The 19,264-nt window shown below is 56.4% G+C and overlaps 1 protein-coding gene across 7 annotated transcripts in view; it reads right to left on the reverse strand.

Annotated features, from left to right (window-relative positions):
* Positions 1–883: 883 nt before the first annotated feature.
* Positions 884–19,264, reverse strand: part of FAM227A (family with sequence similarity 227 member A) — a 49,500-nt gene continuing 31,119 nt past the window's right edge. For 5 of the 7 annotated variants that reach the window (XM_070052934.1, XM_070052933.1, XM_070052938.1 and 2 more), the window contains 5 exons: positions 16,708–17,021; positions 15,083–15,235; positions 13,860–14,000; positions 7,527–7,658; positions 884–3,256 (listed from right to left, as the gene is read on the reverse strand). In XM_070052934.1, the coding sequence (XP_069909035.1) occupies positions 3,169–3,256; positions 7,527–7,658; positions 13,860–14,000; positions 15,083–15,235; positions 16,708–17,021 (828 nt within the window). In that variant the 3' untranslated portion in view covers positions 884–3,168. The remainder of the gene's footprint in view (positions 3,257–7,526; positions 7,659–13,859; positions 14,001–15,082; positions 15,236–16,707; positions 17,022–19,264) is intronic. The other 2 variants (XR_011380283.1, XM_070052935.1) reach the window with 2 other exon arrangements.

Here is a 19,264-nt window from a genome sequence, read left to right on the forward strand (position 1 = left end):
CCGTCGTGTCTCCAAGGATCCCTGGTCCTTTCAGTGCAAATCATATTTCTTCTTTTTTAAAAAAAGATTTATTTTGAAAGTCAGAGTTACACAGAGAGAGTAGAGGCAAAGAGAGAGAGAGAGAGAGAGAGAGAGAGAGAGAGAGGTCTTCCATCCGCTGGTTCACTCCCCAGTTGGCTGCAACAGCCGGAGCTGCGCCGATCTGAAGCCAGGAGCTTCTTCCAGGTCTTCCATGTGGGTGCAGGGGCCCAAGCACTTGGGCCATCTTCTGCTGCTTCCCCAGGCCATAGCAGAGAGCTGGATTGGAAGTGGAGCAGCTGGGTCTCTAACTGGCACCCACATGGGATGCCGGTGCTTCAGGCCAGGGCGCTAACCTGCTGCGCCACGGCGCCGGCCCCATATGCAAATCATATTCCAAGACCACAGTCTGGGTCATCGCCACTGAATGAGTCTTTATTTCTTGGTCATTTCAATGAAATATTAGAATATGAGTATTTTTTTAAACAACAGCTTTATTTGGTTACAATTGACATGAGAAACTGCACATGTTTCAAGCGTGCATTTGGGGTGTATAAACCAATGGGCTCTCTCCCATCCTCTCCATCCTCCTCTCCCCTCCCCTCTAGCCATCCTCCATGTCTCCCGCGCAACGCTTCTTTTGTTTTTGAGAGACAGCGTCACATACATCCATGCACAGCTCGCGCCTTCTGGTTCACCTCCCTAAATGTCTGCAACAACCGGGGCGGGGCCGGGCTGGGCCGGGCTGGGTGCTGAGAATCCCGGCCTCCTGTGCGAGTGGCAGCCACCCTGCCTCCCAGCTCCCAGGGTCCCCACTGGTAGGACACGGAATTGGCAGCAGGGCTAGAACTCAAACCTAGGGTGTTTTGTTTGTTTGTTTGTTTAGATTTATTTGACAGAGAGGGAGAGAGGGAGAGAGGGAGAGAGAAGCTTCCACCCTCTGGTTCACTCCTCAAACGCCGTAATGGCTGGGACTACGCCAGGATGAAGCAGGAGCTCAGAACTCCATGCAGGTGGCGGGAGCCCAAGCGCTTGGCCCACGCTCTGCTGCCGTCCCCGGCACGTGATCAGGGAGCTGAACTGGGCTCCAAGATGGGATGCCGGCATCACAAGCAGCGGTTTAGCCCACTGCGCCACACACCGGCTCCTCACATGGACGTACTTTGATGCGGGACGTGGGGTCCCCAACCAGCAGCTTCACCTCTACGCCAAATACCTGTGCCAGCTCCTCGTCCTTAATTTATAGCCAGTTCAGAATGAAGACTGCAGGACTCTAACTGAGCCACTTCCAGTTGCCGTCTGGTTTCCCCTCTTCCACGCAGAGAGCGCTGGTTCTCAGCAACACTGGGAAAGAGAATTGGAGACCGTGCGATTGCTCATTTGCTTTGTCCCACATCACAGTAAATGAGGCTGGCGCCGCGGCTCACTAGGCTAATCCTCCGCCTTGCGGCCCCGGCACACCAGGTTCTAGTCCCGGTCGGGGCGCCGGATTCTGTCCCGGTTGCTCCTCTTCCAGGCCAGCTCTCTGCTGTGGCCAGGGAGTGCAGTGGAGGATGGCCCAGGTGCTTGGGCCCTGCACCCCATGGGAGACCAGGAGAAGCACCTGGCTCCTGCCATCGGATCAGCGCGGTGCGCCGGCCGCAACGCGGCGGCCGCGGCGGCCATTGGAGGGTGAACCAACAGCAAAAGGAAGACCTTTCTCTCTGTCTCTTTCACTGTCCACTCTGCCTGTCAAAAAAAATTACTGCAAATGCTTTAAAAATGTTAGTTCCCTTTGACGTTGAACCCCTCTCCCCTTATAAACGGCAATGAATTCTTCCACAAAAATTCTCCTTCTGATAGATTTACGAAGAGCAAGGCCAGTCTTCCCGTCTTAAACTTCCTGCAAGACCCATGGTTATGAGCCCGCAGTAATTTCCAGAGGGGCGATCCTGGGCCCCACAGCCGTGTCCCGAGAGAGGAGGTAGCACAGCTCCTCCAAGGCCCGGGAGGCCTTCTTTCTGGGCGAGACTGACGGCAGAGGTAGACAGTAACCAGACGTCACACCTCTCGGTGACTGCAACCATATGGGGTGCGGGAAAGGCTGCTGGAGCATGCAGAGGGGCCCCTGGTGCCCTCCTTGCTGGTGGTGTATCAGGGAAGGCTTCCCAGAGGAGGGGACATGGCAAGCGGGGCCCTGGATGAGCAGCAGGAGTTAGTGATGTTGGGAGTTCACAGAGAAGGGGGGAGGGATTTTCAGTACAGAAGCAGTATCAGAAAAAGGGCCCAGAACTAGCAAAGGGCACAGCAGAGCTGCACGAAGAGCTGGCTGTGGCTGGAGTTGTACAGGGAAGGCCGGAGGGTGATGACCTGCGCTGCACGGCGCCTCGGGCCCAGCACGTGCGGCACGTGGCCAGCGCTGAGGAAGACAGCACTTTGCATCCTAATAATATCCAACAGTCACGGCTGTGGCGAGGACCCAGTAACATGCGCCGTGCCGAGGACTCTGCACGAGTGCTTATTCAGTCATCACGCCCTGCCTCCTGAGCCCGCCATCCCGTCTTTGTTCTCAAAAACAAACTCCCACAGCCAGCTACGAAGTCCGAAGTCCCCCATCGGTCACGAAGCCGGACGGGGATTCTGGGCCTGACTCTTGTCATGCCGAGGGCGGAGTTCTTTCCCTAGCCGCCCCCCTCCACCTTCTACCTGGGCAATGTTCTCCAAGACGGTCGCCCAGAGCGATGCTCAGGGTTCAAGTGAAGGTGTCCGCCTGCGGGAGACCCCAAAGTCCCGAGCGCCTGCTTCGTGCCAAGCAGCCAGCCGGTTCCCCAGCCTGGGCCATGTGGGGATTTGGGTAGAGGGAACCAGCAGATGGGAGCTCTCTGTCTGTCTCTCAAATGCATAAATTCATCAGAAAAACAAAAGGACGACAGTGAGCGCAAGCCTGAGCGAGCGAGGCGCATTAATTCCCGCTCACGTGCTGACTCTGGCCCACGGCAGGAGTGACCTTTAATATTCTGTGTGCACAGCCCGGGATCACCGGAATGTGCCCTGGTTGAGGTGATTTTTTTTTGTTGTTGTTGTTTTGCTTTGCTGTTTCTGCTATGGATTAAATCCGACAACACATGTGGGCTTCCCCTTAGGAGTTTCTCCCAGTTTCCGGACACGGAGTCACTCGTGTGAGCTGGCAGGGGAGAGGCTGAGGATGACCGCGTCCTTTTTCTGCACTGCTCTGGGCTTCTTGGTGATCTCCGCCTCTCTGTGAGTGAACACAAGGACACAAACACGATGCATAAACCAGTCTGATCAGGAGAGTGCAGAAGGGACCCCAGGGCCATGCAAACAGCTCAGAAATCAACTGCCCAGAGCGAAGCGCATCAGGGGCTGGGCCGGGACAGCCGTGCGCACTTGCACATCTGAACACATGCAGGGACTTCCACAGCCGAGGGACAGGATGCAGAAGAGCTCTGGCATATATGAGAAAAAAATAAAAGGAACAAAGCAGAAAAAATACAAACAAGTAGACAGACTTAGTTCCCGGGAAGGCGAAAGTTGTATAAGAACAGGAAAATAGGGGCCCATGTTGTGGTGTATTGGGAGTGTTGTGGGAGGCCAGCATCTCATGTGGGTGCTGGTTCGAGTCCTGGCTGCTCCACTTCTGACCCAGCTCTATGCCAATGGCCTGGGAAAGCAGCGGAAAATGGGCCAAGTCCTTGGGCCCCCTGCACCCACGTGGGAGACCTGGATGAAGCTCCTGGCTCCTGGCTTTGGCCTGGCCCAGCCCCAGCCATTGCCTCCATTTGGGGAGTAAACCTTAAGCTGCCACCTGTGTCACCAGCATCCCATATGGGCACTGGTTCAAGTCCTGGCTGCCCTACTTCCCATCCAGCTCCCTGCTAATGCACCTGGGAAAGCAGCAGAAGACAGCCCAAGTAGCTGGGCCCCTGCCACCCACATGGGAGAATGTGGATGAAACTCCGGGCTCCTGGCCTTGGCCTGGCCCCGCGCTGACTGTTGTGACCATTTGGGAAATGAGCCAGCAGATGGAATATCTCTCTCTGTTTCTCTTTCTCTCTCTCTGTAACTCTGCCTTTCAAATAAATAAATCTTTTAAAGAAAAAAGGAGACTAGCCGGCGCCGCGGCTCACTAGGCTAATCCTCCGCCTAGCGGCGCCGGCACACCGGATTCTAGTCCTGGTCGGGGCGCCGGATTCTGTCCCGGTTGCCCCTCTTCCAGGCCAGCCCTCTGCTGTGGCCAGGGAGTGCAGTGGAGGATGGCCCAGGTGCTTGGGCCCTGCACCCCATGGGAGACCAGGAAAAGCACCTGGCTCCTGGCTCCTGCCATCGGATCAGCGCGGTGTGCCGGCCGCAGCGCGCCGGCCGCGGCGGCCATTGGAGGGTGAACCAACGGCAAAGGAAGACCTTTCTCTCTGTCTCTCTCTCTCACTGTCCACTCTGCCTGTCAAAAAAATAAAAAATAAAAAAAAAAAGAAAAAAGGAGAGAAAAATAAACACAGTATACCCCATGGATTAGTTGGCCAGAGTGTTAATGGTATCACAATGCTGATAACAGCCAAAATTACTATATCAATCCATTGCAAGGATGGGAGATGGGACGTGTGTGTGTGTGTGTATGAGAGAGAGAGAGAGGGAGGGAGAGGGGGGAGGAGAGAGCAAGAAGGGGGAGGGAGAGAGAGAGCAGTGGGAGAGAGAGGGAGAGAGTGAGCCTGGAGAGACAGAGATCCCAGTCCTCATCTCTAATGCCTAACACTGAGAAATCGAGAAGTGGCTAGAAAAGCTTGGTATTCAGACATGTCGCTCCCCCTCTTCGTGGAGGAACGACACTAAACCCTGCGCTGTTCTTTTGTCTGCTCGGCCCTCCCCGGGTTTGCTGCTGGTTCTTCCCGGGTTGGCTACTGTCCTTCCACCTCCGTGGAAGGGCGGTTCCCCCTGGCCACTTTCCCCACTTCCGCGGGGGAGCGGCACACCGCCGGCCGGCTCTCTCGGGGGCTGCACAGGTGTTCCCCTTAGATGTTCCTCGTGCATGCCGTCTCTCTCCTCCTTTATAGTCCTCCTCTGCCAATCCCAACTTGGCTGCCCACACACCGAGCACGCTGCTCTCCTCCAATCAGGAGCAAGTCCTACAGTTTATTGGCTGAACTGGAGGCAGCTGTGTAGAAGCTGTTTTCTCCTCTCCCAGCACCATATTGTGGGAGAGCAGATGCATAGAATAAGTCTTAATTCCAGTAACTTAGTCTAGTCCCAGTTGCTCCCCACAAGACACACAGAGAGCAAATCCTCAAACAGTCATTAACGAAGTGGAGAGTTGTTGCTGGGGTCCAGGGGAGCAGTTTTTGGTAACGAGCTTTATAGAACAATTATTTAATAAGCTTTTCTATTACATGTACTCTGCGTCAGGCGCTGTTCCAAGGGCTTTATGAATATCCAGCCAATGCCATCCTCATAACGCCCTGCACTACACCAACTGTTATCGTCCTGCCGTAGAGATAAGGAACGAGAGACACAGAAGGGAAGAGCTAGAGGCTGCGCAGCGAAGCAGGTCGTGGAGATGCTGGGATTAAAGCCCCGGTAGTCTGACCCCAGAGCTGTCTCCATCGACTGCTAAAACACGACATGGATGACGTTAATTAGAGTAAAAACAGAAGGGGCTGTTTGATGCAGTGGTTAAGTGCACAGCTCGGGAGGCCTGTGTGCCATATGCCTGGTTTGAGTCCCTGCTCCTCCATTCTTTTTTTTTTTTTTTTTAAGATTTTATTTATTCATTTGAGTGGCAGAATTACAGACAGAGAGAGGGAGAGACAGAGAGGTCTTCCATCTGCTGGGTCACTCCCCAGATGGCTGCAACAGCCAGGGATGAGCTGATCTAAAGCCAGGAGCCAGGAGCTTCTTCTAGGTCTCCCACACAGGTGCAGGGACCCAAGGACTTGGGCCGTCTTCTACTGCTTTCCCAGGCCATGCAGAGAGCTGGATGGGAAGAGGAGCAGCCGGGACACGAAGCAGTGATCATATGGGATTCCAGCAACGCAAGTGGAGGCTTAGCCTGCTACGCCACAGCGCTGGCCCCCACTCCTCCACTTCCAGTCCAGCTTCCCACTAACGTGCACCCTGGGAGACAGCAGGTGATGGCTCAAGTATTTGAGTCCCTGCCACCCACGTGGGGGACTCGGATGGAGTTCCTGGCTCCTGGATTCAATCTGGCCCATCCCTGGGAAAATGCTGGCACTTGGAGGATGAACCAGCAGATGAAAGATCTCTGTCTCTGTCTACTTTTCAAATAAAATAAAATATTTTAAAAGCCAACCTTCCTGCTGTGGGGCAGGTTTGTGTGTGTGTGTGTGTGTATGTGTGTGTGTTCCAATCCAGCTCTCTGCTGTGGCCTGGGAAAGCAGTGGAGGATGGCCCAAGTGCTTTGGCCCCTGCACCCACGTGGGAGACCTGGAAGAAGCTCCTGGCTCCGTCTTTGGATTGGCCAAGCACTGGCAATTTGGGGAGTGAACCAGCGGATGGAAGACTTTTCTCTCTGTCTCTTCCTCTCTTTCTCTGTAACTCTACCTCTCAAATAAATAAATGAATAAAATCTTTAAAAAAAAAAAAAAGAAGAAGAAGAAGAAGAAGTGGAGCATCCTGGACTCCAAGTGGCACCCACACGGGATGCCGGCACCAAGAAGGCGGCTTCACCCGCTACGCCACAGCGCCGGCCCCTGCATCGGGACTTCTAAAAGCGATACCTGACCATGTGATTCCCTGTGTAACATCTTCCAGGGGCTCCTGGTGACTAGGAAAACACAGGGTGGTGTGGCGTGGCATGGCGTGGAGTGGCGTGGGAACCCCTCCCCAGCTGTGCAGGGAGTGTCTGCAGGCTCACCTCTCCTGGAAGCCCTGGTGCCTGTACCTGACTCCCGGCCACACCTCCTCCGGATCTGGCCTGTGGCGACCCCACTCTGCTCCGCCCACTCTTCCTTTGTGGCCCTGTCCCTGCCAAGCAAACCTTGTCTCCCATGTTCTAGGCTCAGGCCCGGGGCGCCACTCTGTTAGGTGTCTCTACAGGGCACCAGGCTTCTGCCTCTCTCTTGCCACTTGGCCACCAGCATCTCCAGGGCTGGTGACACGTGTGTATTCCCTCTGCCACCCGTGGACACCAGGGGCTGCATCGCACCCACTGTGATTTTCCCAGTGTCTGCGCCGGGGGACTTTTGAACCCTCTTTAAATCCAGGCCCTCTGTGTAAACCCGCGGATAACCCTTGTGGCGTGCGGTGTGCACTTCGATGCGAGGTCCTGGTTGTGGCACGCTCGGCTCAGGGCTGGGCCCAGAGGAGACAGTGGGTATGGAGTCCCGGCTACCATACTGCAGTGTAGTGCTGCTATTTATGTATTTTAAATAAAATAATGAGGGGCAATCAACGCAGGGCCCCGAGCACCTAACTCCCCACTCCTGCCTTCCAGGAACACCTGCTGGGGCGAACGGGGACCCATCCCTCAGCCCTGGGGCAGGACTTCCTGTCCTCACCTGGACTCAGAGAGGTCGCGGACTTGATAGGGGCTCTCCTTCCAGGGCAGGGAGTGCATCGGGCTGTCGAAGTGAGCGGGGAGGAGGGTCAGACTCTGTTCTTCTGCCCTTTCTTGCTCTTTCTTTTCCTTCCTGTGGGGAAAACGAGAGACGTCAACAAAAATCTACTCAGAAATTCAGTGCGCTTCCTTCAGAGAGTTTACTGGAATCGCTATTATTATTGTTTTTGTTATTATTACTATATTTTACTTGAAAGGTAGAGAGACAGAGAGAGTGAGAGCGAGAACGAGAGCGAGGAGAGACCTTCCATCTACTGGTTCACTACCTCAAAGCCAGCAACAGGCTGGGCCAGGCCGAAGCCAGGAGGGAACTCCATCCAGACCTGCCAGGTTGGTGGTAGGGACCCAGGCGCTTGCGCCATCACCGCCGCCTCCTAGGGGGCACAGTGGTGGGAAGCTGCTCTGGAAGCAGAGCCGCTGAGACTTGAACCTGGCTGTCCAGTAAGGAGTCATCTAGTAGCAGTTTAACCACTGCAACCAATGCTCATCCCCTGGAATTTTTAAAAAATTAAAAAAAAAATTTTTTGAGAGGTAGATAGAGAACGCCTCTCCATTGGTGAGCAACGAATAATATCACTGAAGAATTTTTAAAAGAGGGGCCAGAGCTGTGGTGCAGCAGGTACAGCCACTGCCTATGACTCTGGCGCCTCCTACTGGTGCTGGTTCCAGTCCCGGCTGCTCCTCTGCTGATCCAGCTCCCTGCTAATGCACCCAGGAAAGTGGTGGAAGATACTGCAAGTGCTTGGGCCCCTGCACCCGCATGGGAGACTCAGAAGAAGCTCCTGGCTCCTGGCTTCGGATTGGTCCAGCTCCAGCCGTTGCAGCCATTTGGGGAGTGAACCAGTGGATAGAAGACCTCTCTCTCTCTCTAACTCTACTTTTCAATTTAATAAATAAATCTTTTAAAAAATAAGGGTTGGAAGATGAAATATAGGCCGGCGCCGTGGCTCACTAGGCTAATCCTCCGCCTTGCGGTGCCAGCACACCGGGTTCTAGTCCCGGTCGGGGTGCCGGATTCTGTCCCGGTTGCCCCTCTTCCAGGCCAGCTCTCTGCTGTGGCCCAGGAGTGCAGTGGAGGATGGCCCAGGTGCTTGGGCCCTGCACCCCATGGGAGACCAGGAGAAGCACCTGGCTCCTGCCATCGGATCAGCGTGGTGCGCCGGCCACAGCGCGCCGGCCACAGCGGCCATTGGAGGGTGAACCAATGGCAAAGGAAGACCTTTCTCTCTGTCTCTCTCTCTCACTGTCCATTCTGCCTTTCAAAAAAAGAAAAAAAAAAAGATGAAATGTAGACGCTCTCTAGAAAGGAGGACAGAATGACACGTCGTGGGGCGCTGAGGCAGGTCCAGGCTCTCAGCCCGGGGCCTCTTCCTGCTCCTGCTCCCTCCACCACGAGTGGACCCTACCCCAGCTGCAACTCTGGCCTGCGAGAGGCCAGTGGCCACTCTTACACACAGGCCATGAGCAACGCTCCTGCTCCACACAGGCCGGTGTGGACCTCACAGGCTTCCATGCCCGCATTGCCTCCGTCCGCCACAAGTCCACACAGGAGCATGGCCGCAGGGGATGTGTCCCAGGGCCCTGCAGGCGCCCTGGTGGCCCTGAGGCTGGGTCTTCCAGCCGGCGTGCTAGGGGTAGCACCCTGCCAGAGACAGCGCCGTTGTGGTGCAGCTGCCAACTCGGACTGTGTTTTCAGGCTCTGTGCCTCCCACTTTTTTTTTTTTTTTTTTTTTTTTGGACAGGCAGAGTGGACAGTGAGAGAGAGAGACAGAGAGAAAGGTCTTCCTTTGCAGTTGGTTTACCCTCCAATGGCCGCCATGGCCGGCGCACCGCGCTGATCTGAAGGCAGGAGCCAGGTGCTTCTCCTGGTCTCCTATGGGGTGCAGGGCCCAAGCACTTGGGCCATCCTCCACTGCACTCCCTGGCCACAGCAGAGAGCTGGCCTGGAAGAGGGGCAACCGGGACAGAATCCAGCGCCTCGACCGGGAAGAGAACCCAGTGTGCCAGCGCTGCAGGTGGAAGATTAGCCTAGTGAGCTGCGGCGCCGGCCTGCCTCCCACTTTCACGCGTGAATCTTCAGGATGTTATCTGTGAGGCTACGTGGGGAAGGGAACCAGGCCCACAAGCCTGAAGGACTTCCTTGGATATTTTGCACAATACGTTCTTAGGCTTGTGGTCCTTATTCCCAAAGAACACGCTCCGGACCAGAAGAGAAAGCATCGGGTAAGTTTTCAAACATTTTGAGATGACAGTAGAGACCCAGCATACCCAAACTGAGGGAGTGCAGCACCAGCCGGGCTCAGAGGGGCGCTGACAGCTGCGATGCGACATCTGACAAGAAGACCCGAACCATTGCCTGCTCTCTGTGACTGAAGGAGCCAGGAGAGAGGAGTGCAGCAGGGACTGGAAAACAGCACTCAGTGAACGAAACAAAAGGTCGGGGTTTTGAAACCATCAACCAAATTAACAAATCTTCAGGTCAGCTGACTACCAAAAAGGTGCAAGTTGATTCAGAAATGAAAAATATTTATTACCAAAATTACAGAAATAAAAGGAAAAATTCCAGAAGTAAATGATCAAATATGAGAACAAAAAATTGAAATTCTGCATCGACTCATGACAAGAGCACTGAATCAGAAAGCCTGCTGACAAGGGAAGCCCAGACTCCAGGGCGTCACTGAACTCTTCCAGATGCAGGAGAATGAACGGGGCTGGCGCCGTGGTGCAGCAGGTGAAGCTGCGCCTGCAGTGCTGGCATCCCATATGGGCGCTGGTTCGAGTCCCGGCTGCTCCACTTCCAATCCAGTTCTCTGCTACGGCCTGGGAAAGCAGTGGAAGATGGCCCAAGTCCTTGGGCCCCTGCACCTGTGTGGGAGACCCGGAAGAAGCTCCTGGCTCCTGGCTTCAGATCAGCGCAGCTCCAGCCTTTGTAGTCATCTAGGGAGTGAACCAGAGGATAGAAGACTTCTCTCTGTCTCTCTCTGCCTCTGTAACTCTGCCTTTCAAATAAATAAATAAATCTTCTTTTAAAAAAATATGTATTGTGTAAAACAACAAGAAGAGGAAACACCAATTGTTCTCAAACTCTTCTAAGAATCAGAATAGGCAGGAGACCTCCTGACTCACTGGACGTGGCTGGCACTGCTCTAGGACCTCATAGCAGGGAAACAAAAGGAGTGCACAGCTCCCTAAGCTGAGAGGTCTCCCAGCACCAGTAGAACATAGTAGTAAATCACACCTCAGGAAACCAGGAAGACAGACCATGTTTCTGTGTCACTGTTCAGTGACGTACAAAGCCACAGGAATCAGCATGGCATGAGGTTTCTCAGCAGCAAAAGGAGAACACAGGGAAAAAACTGGAAAGTCCTGTGGCAAACTGGATTCTTAGAATTTTATTCCCTCTGAAACATCTCTCATATACTACTCAAGAAAAAAGGCATTTTAGGCATGCAAAGACACACGTTTCCCACAAACCTTTTCTTTGGGACCTACTACAGGATGTGCTCCAGCAAGGTGAGGGAGTAAAACAAGAGGAAGACATGTGGCCTGGGGCTCCACCCAGACAAAGCTGCTGAAGGGAAGACCAGGTGATGGACACGTGACCTGGGACTCCAACCAGACAAAGCTGCTGAAGGGAAGACCAGGTGATGGACACGTGACCTGGGACTCCAACCAGACAAAGCTGCCGAAGGGAAGACCAGGTGATGAACACGTGACCTGGGACTCCAACCAGACAAAGCTGCCGAAGGGAAGACCCAGGAGATGGTGAACAAAGTCCCAAGGTGGGAGCTGGAAGCCAACCTACAGCACAGCAGCCCAGACTGGACGAGGTGGAGGCCTGAGCGGGAGAACCTCATGATGGGGAAGAAAAGAAAAAGAGGGCAGAGGGCGTGTGTTCTCCCTCGTGGTGAAGACGCCAGTTCAGACGCCTGCATCCCATACTGGAGCACTTGGGGTCAGAGTACGTGTGTTCACTACCTGGCTTCAACTCGGTGTCCCAATAACGCAGAGAGCGAGGAGTGATGCCTCAAGTAACTGGGTTCCCGCCACATACACAGAAGATCCACACAGAGATCCCAGCTCCCGCCACGTACACGGGAGATCCACAGAGATCCCAGCTCCTGCCACATACATGGGAGATCCAGAGATCCCAGCTCCCTCCACGTACATGGGAGATCCACAGAGATCCCAGCTCTCACCACGTACACGGGAGATCCACAGAGATCCCAGCTCCCGCCACATACACGGGAGATCCAGAGATCCCAGCTCCCACCACATACACGGGAGATCCACAGAGGTCCCAGCTCCCGCCACATACACGGGAGATCCACACAGAGATTCCAGCTCCCGTCACGTACACAGGAGATCCACAGAGGTCCCAGCTCCCGCCACATACACGGGAGATCCACAGAGATCCCTGCTCCCGCCACGTACACGGGAGATCCACAGAGATCCCTGCTCCCGCCACGTACACAGGAGATCCACAGAGGTCCCAGCTCCCGCCACGTACACGGGAGATCCACACAGAGGTCCCAGCTCCTGCCACATACATGGGAGATCCACAGAGGTCCCAGCTCCTGGCTTCAACCTGGCCCTGTCCTGGCCACAGAGCATTTGGAGAACCATTCACCAGATGCACGCTCTTTCTGTCTCTCAAATAAATAAATAAATAAGAGGAAGGAGTTAATAGACTATCTGATATACTATAATACATGATACACTTGAGTATACGGAAGATAACGCTGCATAGTTTTTGATAGTTCTCAGCAACCTGGGAAAATAATTATCAATAGATGATCTCAAAAATCAAAAAAAAAATCAAGAAGTACTAGGTGAGCACATTATGCAGAACAACAGAGTGAAGTTTCCAGGAAAACAGCTCAAAGGGTCGAAGTTGAACTTCTGCGGCAGCCCAGGGGCTGCTGTGTGGCCTGGGGCTGACTCTGACCCGCAGACGCTACGTGTATTCATCTGACGAAAATGCAGGTCTGCCGCTGCTCCTGCTGAAGCCCCGGATGGCTGCCCACGGGCGGCAGGGGGTGAGCAGGCCAGGCCCCTGCTGCCCCTGCCCTCCCGCGGACTCTTGGACTCTCCCCGCCTGGCCGGGCCCAGCAGGGGTGGAGCGTCCCGTCCTGCCTTCTGCCTGGAACGCCCGCCCTCCTCGCCCCTCCCAGAGAAGTGAGGCCTCCCCGCCCTATTCCCTTCCCAGGTCCCCTCAGGACTCAGGCACCTTGGCCGCAGGTACCTGCGTGTGCGACCCTCCCTCCCCTAGCCCGCAGCCACGAGGGCAAGGTCCACGAAGAGCTGGGCTTCTCTGCCCCTCTGTTTTCTGTTTAGTGAGGGGGGGTGCTGATATCTAACAGTGTCTGCATGAACTACGCATAAATAAAGTAGGCGTGTATTCTCTGGGGCTTCCCGCCCGTCCTAGCCCATGTCAGCGGCTGTGCCCTGTGTCCTCTGGCCACTCACAGCACCGCCCCCTCCCCAGTGCAGAGTTGGTCCAGACAGGCGATGACCCAAGCGAGCCATCAGAGGCTTTAACAAGTCTTGGTTTACAGAAGCGGAGAGAGGATGTCTGACTTCTTTTTGTGTTTGGCACTGTGAGGATAGAGACCTGGGGCTGCCCAGGGCCCTCAGATCAAATAAACCTGGAACTGTGGACCGGAGCCCCTAGATTCTCCATCGGCTTCCGAGGCTTGATGTGGCTTCCGGCCTCTGGGATGAAGAGGGCTGTGAGCTACACAGACCCTCCAGGACGGGGCCGCAAGGGGCCGTGAGCCAGGCGGGCTGTCCAGGACGGGGCCCCAAGGGGTCGTGAGCCAGGCGGGCTGTCCAGGACGGGGCCCCAAGGGGCCGTGAGCCAGGCGGGCTGTCCAGGACGGGGACCCAAGGGGCTGTGAGCCAGGCGGGCTGTCCAGGACGGGGACCCAAGGGGCCGTGAGCCAGGCGGGCTGTCCAGGACGGGGACCCAAGGGGCTGTGAGCCAGGCGGGCTGTCCAGGACGGGGCCCCAAGGGGCCGTGAGCCAGGCGGGCTGTCCAGGACGGGGCCCCAAGGGGCCGTGAGCCAGGCGGGCTGTCCAGGACGGGGACCCAAGGGGCGGTGAGCTAGGCGGGCCATCCAGCAGTGACTGCACCAGCAGCTCTGACCACCATGAAAGAGGTCAAGTGAGGCAGACGAGAACCCAGGGACCTGTCGTGACCCGGTGCCCAGGTTCTCCGACTTCCTGCGTGGCCCACACTTCTGCTCCTCTCGTGGATTCCGTGCGAACAAACCTTAAGAGAAAGGCAGTTTCCGCGTGGTGACTTCCCCCAGGCTTCTTCTCAGGTTGTTCCTCGCTGAAGGACGAGGGCGGGAGGAACCTCTGGCTCGCTTTCTTTTTCTCGGCCGCTCTCTTATTGATGTTCTTCACCTCCCTGGAGAGACCGGGCAGACACGTACGGGAAGGTCAGTCACTCCGACCCCGGGAAGCACTGCCGGCTCCCTCCATACACAGACGGCCAACCCGCGCGGGCTCAGGAATTAGCCGAGCACACGGCAGAGGCCACGGTGACCCCTAGGGCTAGGAAGCGGCCCCTGCATTCCAGAGGCCAAGGCTCAGACTAGGGAGCCCGGGGAGGAGATCCACGCGCACTCGGAGAGGAGGCGGGCTGCACGCTGTGCCCGCGGACGCATCTCAACACCGTGATGCCAGAACCTGCGCCGTGACGAGGCCGGAGTGCCCACAGGCCCAGTGCTCAACAGAGTGCCTGGTACACAGGAAGCGCTCAAAAACCGTCAGTGGCTGCTATGGCCGTAGGAGGAGGTGTCCAGTCAGCGCGTCCACGGGACGTGCAGCGCTCAGCAGGAGCGCCGAGCCGGGGACGCGCAGCACCCAGCAGGAGCGCCGAGCCGGGGACGCGCAGCACCCAGCAGGAGCACCGAGCTGGGACCATGCAGCGCCCGGCAGGAGTGCCGAGCTGGGTGCTGCGTCTGTTGGCCTTTCAGACACGAAGAGACGCTTCCTCAACCTAGCACCAGCTTAGGGCTATTCAAAGTGGACAAAACAGCGACAAAACATTCCAGTGAAGGAAGATGTCGTCATAGGCTTGTCTGCCACTATAAGACAGATGTGAAAAGAACGCCATGGGAGGCAGGTGCTGCAGTGCAGTGGGCTAAGCCTCCGCCTGCAGCGCCGGCATCCCCTGGGGGCGCTGGTTCGAGTCCCTGATGCTCCACTTCTGATGCGGCTCTCTGCTAAGGCCTGGGAAAGCCACGGAAAATGGTCCACGTGCTCGGGCCCCTGCACCCGTGTGGGAGACCTGGAAGAAGCTCCTGGCTCCTGGCTTTGGATCGGCGCAGCTCTGGCCGTTTTGCAGCCATCTGGGGAGTGAACCAGCAGATGGAAGACCTCTCTCTCTGGGTCTACCTCTCTCTGAAACCCTGCCTTTCAAATAAATAAAATAAATCTTAAAAAAAATGCTCGAGCAAGGGCTGGCCCCTCAGGTCCCGTCAGCACCTCAGGAGGTTCTCTCGCAGCGCCTTCAGGTAGCTATCGAAATAGCTCCACTCGCTGCGGTAGAGCCGGTTCAGCTGGCGCATGTTGTCCTTCCGCTTCTGCATGCTGTTCAGGGTCAGGCTGATGAGCTCGGCGTAGGTCAGGGTGGACCCAGTGGCTCTGGCTGTCAAGGAAGAGCCCAGACTGCACCGTGCGGGCTGCATTATTAGTGGCCTGAGCCTAGTGCCTGGGCAGGAAGGAGCCGGGATGGCAGAGAAGGGGACATGCCCTCAGTGTCTGGACAGGGTGCGGGGGATCTGAGCAGGAAATGACCCTCCAGCTCTTAACCGCGGCCAGTGGCCTGCCGGTTCTCCACCGTGGAAGTGCAGTGCTTCTCCGGCCCTGCTGTGGGAAAGGAGGCCCGGGAGGGGCTTCTTCAGCCGCCACCTGGAAGTCTGTGGCCCTGGGGGGGACAGGAGACGGTTCCAAGGTTCCTTCCCTCTTGGGCCCAGTGCCTCCTCCTCCGCCTCAAGGCTGCACGTTGAAGTCTCTCTGCGCCGCCCTCCCCGCTCCTTCTGACTGCACAGGACCTCGGCTACACTCACCACCACCTGCGGGACCGCAGCCAAGACCAAAGGCGTCCTCCACGCCTCTCCCCTCCCACAGCAGGGAGAGTCCCGCCCACGTCAGGGCTGCACACCACTGGACCACAGCGCCCCTGGTTAGGGGTGAGCAGGTTAAGGCACTGAGTGTGAGGCGAAGCTGCGCACGCTCAGCTCCCAAGCTGTGTGTCCCCCACGCAGTTCTTTCCACCGCACCACCCTGCGGCTAGGGCACAGCAAGGCGACGTGCGGGAAAGCCCCTCTACGCCAGGCAGCACTCAGAACTCTGAGTCGTTATCATTCGCATCTTACAGAAAAGGGCGTGTGTGCACTTGGAGATGTGAGGTTCCGCCCTGGGCGGTCACCAGTGCCGAGGAGCTCCGCGCAGCCGTGGAGCGCGGCGGCACCCGCCTCCCCCTGCGGGCCGGCCCTCCGCAGGTACTTCTCCTGTTTTATAGATGACAGACACAGGTGCGACTCATCTAAACTCAGGCCCGTCTGCTTGGGCCAGCACACCAATCTGATGCCGCAGAGTGCAGGTTCTCGCGCCTGGGGGACGCTGTTAGGGCTCAGGACACCAACACACGCCACACTCGCTGCCGGAGCTGTGGGCTTTTTACCAAACCTTTACAATCAGTGGCACTGGGGCCAGAAGTGTGCTGGTGGGCCTGTGTGTGTGTGTGTGTGTGTGGTGCTAGAAACACACACGTGGACACCAAAGCTCCCATCAGTACACACTCTGGGATTGGTGAGCACGCGGGAAGCTTGGTTTTGTTTCACAGAAGTCAGAATCCCTGGTTAGCCCATTCATACTGGAAAATGCACAAAGGGGCATTCGGCTCGCCCAGCGTCTCCCAGCCGGTTCATGCGGCCGGCTCTGGATTTGGGAGCAGGACGAGCAGGACTCTGACATGAGGCCCACAGCAGCGGCCTCCCACGGCGAGCACCCACTCGGTGCCAGGCGCCGTGCTAAAGCCTGGAGCCCTCTCCCCTAGCCTGGCCTCCGGGCTAAGGACACGGCGGCCTGGAGCGACCCAAGGATATGGGAGCAGCGTGGTCCTCTCCCTCCTGACCACCAGCACGTCCATGCCATGCTGCGGCAGCGTGCAGTAGGTCTGCAGGAAGTGCACAACCAGGGGGCTCTTCCCGTACGTGTTGAAGAGGTTCCACGTGAGAGGCGGGCTTCTGCAAGCAGGGTGAGACTGGGGAGGCAACAAAGCAAAGTGTAAGGACACGGCCCCTTTCACAGCACTTACCAGGAAGCAAAGGCGCTGCTGCTGGCAATGCTGACAGCCGCAGCAGAGCGCTGGATCGAGTCCTGCCTGCTCCGCTTCCAACTCAGCTCCCTGCCAATGTGCCTGGGAAGACAGCAGAGGACGGCCCTAGTGCGTGGGCCCCTCTGAGCCACGCAGGAGACCTGGATGGAGTTCCTGGCTCTTGGCTTCCACCTAGCCCAGCCCTGGCCATTGCAACCATCTGGGGAGTAAGCCAGGGGATGAAAGGTCTCTCTCATCTCTCTCTCTCTAAAGATTTATTTATTTATTTATTTGAAAAGCAGTTAGAGAGAGAGAGAGAAGGAGAGACAGAGAGAGAGGTCTTCCATCTGGTGGTTCACTCCCCAAATGGCCTCAACAGCCAGAGCTGGGCTGATCTGAAGCCAGGAGCCAGGAACTTCTTCCTGGTCTCCCATGTGGGTGCAGGGGCCCAAGCACTTGGGCCATCTTCCAGCTTTCCCAAGCGCATTAGCAGGGAGCTGGATCAGAACTGGAGCAGCCAGGACTCGAACCAGCACCCATATGGAATGTCGGCACCATAGGTGGCAGCTTTACCCGCTAAGCCACAGCGCCCCCCCCCACTTTAAATAAATCTTTAATTTTGGGGGAAAGTTTTTTTTATTTATTTGAAGGGCAGAGTGACAGAGGAGGAGGGAGGGAGGAGAGAGAGAGAGAGCAAGAGAGAGCAAGCGAGCGAGAGATTGATATTCCAGATGCTGATTCACTCCCCAAATAGCCACAATGGCCGGGGTGGGTCCAGGCCAAAGCCAGGAGCCAGAAACCCCATCTGGGTCTCCCACGTGGGAGGCAGGGGCCCAGGCACTTGGGCCGTCATCTGCTGTCTTCCCAGGCGCGTTAGGAGGGACCTAGATGGGGAGCGGAGCAGCCTGCACTCAGACTGCTCCACCCAGGATGCCAGCAGCGCTCGCTCGCAGCGAGTTTGACCTGCTGAGCCGCGGTGCAGGCCTCCAAATGGCAATTCTGTACAAAAGAGAAGAAACGAGACGTAAAGGCGCTCGCGTCGCTGCCGCAGGAGCGCCAGTCCTAGGAGCCTCCGAGGGAGCTGCCACAGTCCCAGAGGTGCAGGTCCTAGGCGGGCGCCGCAGACACTCACTGCCCAGGACCTGGCGGACCTGAATGTGCACTGCGAAGGCGCTGATATCTTTACCCAAAGGCACAGGTGTCACTGCCAACATGACAGGAAGCATTCCTAACAGTCAACCTTTAAAAACCGGGGTGCAGAACTAGGTAGATCATTTTACACATGAAGGTCCTTCAAAAAGTTCTCGGAAAATGTAATTAAGGGGCCGGCAGGGTGGCCCAGCAGGGTAAGCCACTGCTTGCAACACCAGCGCCCATGCATCTGGGAGCGCAGTGAAAGACGGCCCAGGAATTTGGGCTCCTGCCACCCTGCGGAGACCTGGATGGCGCAGTGGGCGCCTGGCTTCAGTCTGTCCAGCCCTGGCTGTTGCGGGCACCTGGGGAGTGAATCAGCAGATGTAAAATCTCCCTCTCCCCCTCCTCCTTTCACATAAGTAATTAAGTGTTTTGTTTTGTTTTTATTTGACAGGTAGCATTACAGACAGGGAGAGAGAGAGACAGAGAGAAAGGTCTTCCTTCCGTTGGTTCACCCCCCCAAATGGCCGCTACGGCCGGCGCTGTGCCGATCTGAAGCCAGGAGCCAGGTGCTTCTCCTGGTCTCCCATGGGGTGCAGGGCCCAAGCACTTGGGCCATCCTCCACTGTACTCCCGGGCCACAGCAGAGAGCTGGCCTGGAAGAGGGGCAACCGGCACAGAACCCGGCGCCTGTATGGGATGCCGGTGCCGCAGGCGGAGGATTAACCAAGTGAGCCACGGTGCCGGCGCCAGTAAATAAGTGTTTTTTAAAAATCTTTTAAAAAGTACTTTTTGAAGAAAAATGTTTATTTTGGTGCAAAACCTTTTGAAATCCACATATAGTTTTTTTCATGTGTCTTCCAGGAATTAAAAAAATACTGCTATTTTGAATATAAACAATTCTATGAAATGTCACTTCTTACAAAGATGAATGAGGGACGAAGGACATTTATAAAATTGTTAAAGGAAGGCCGGCGCCGTGGCTCAATAGGCTAATCCTCCACCTTGCGGCGCCGGCACACCGGGTTCTAGTCCCGGTCGGGGCGCCGGATTCTGTCCCGGTTGCCCCTCTTCCAGGCCAGCTCTCTGCTATGGCCAGGGAGTGCAGTGGAGGATGGCCCAGGTGCTTGGGCCCTGCACCCCATGGGAGACCAGGAAAAGCACCTGGCTCCTGGCTCCTGCCATCGGATCAGCGCGGTGCGCCGGCTGGG

The sequence above is a fragment of the Oryctolagus cuniculus genome, chromosome 11 (assembly GCF_964237555.1).
Source record: "Oryctolagus cuniculus chromosome 11, mOryCun1.1, whole genome shotgun sequence".
Classification (NCBI taxonomy): Eukaryota; Metazoa; Chordata; class Mammalia; order Lagomorpha; family Leporidae; genus Oryctolagus; species Oryctolagus cuniculus.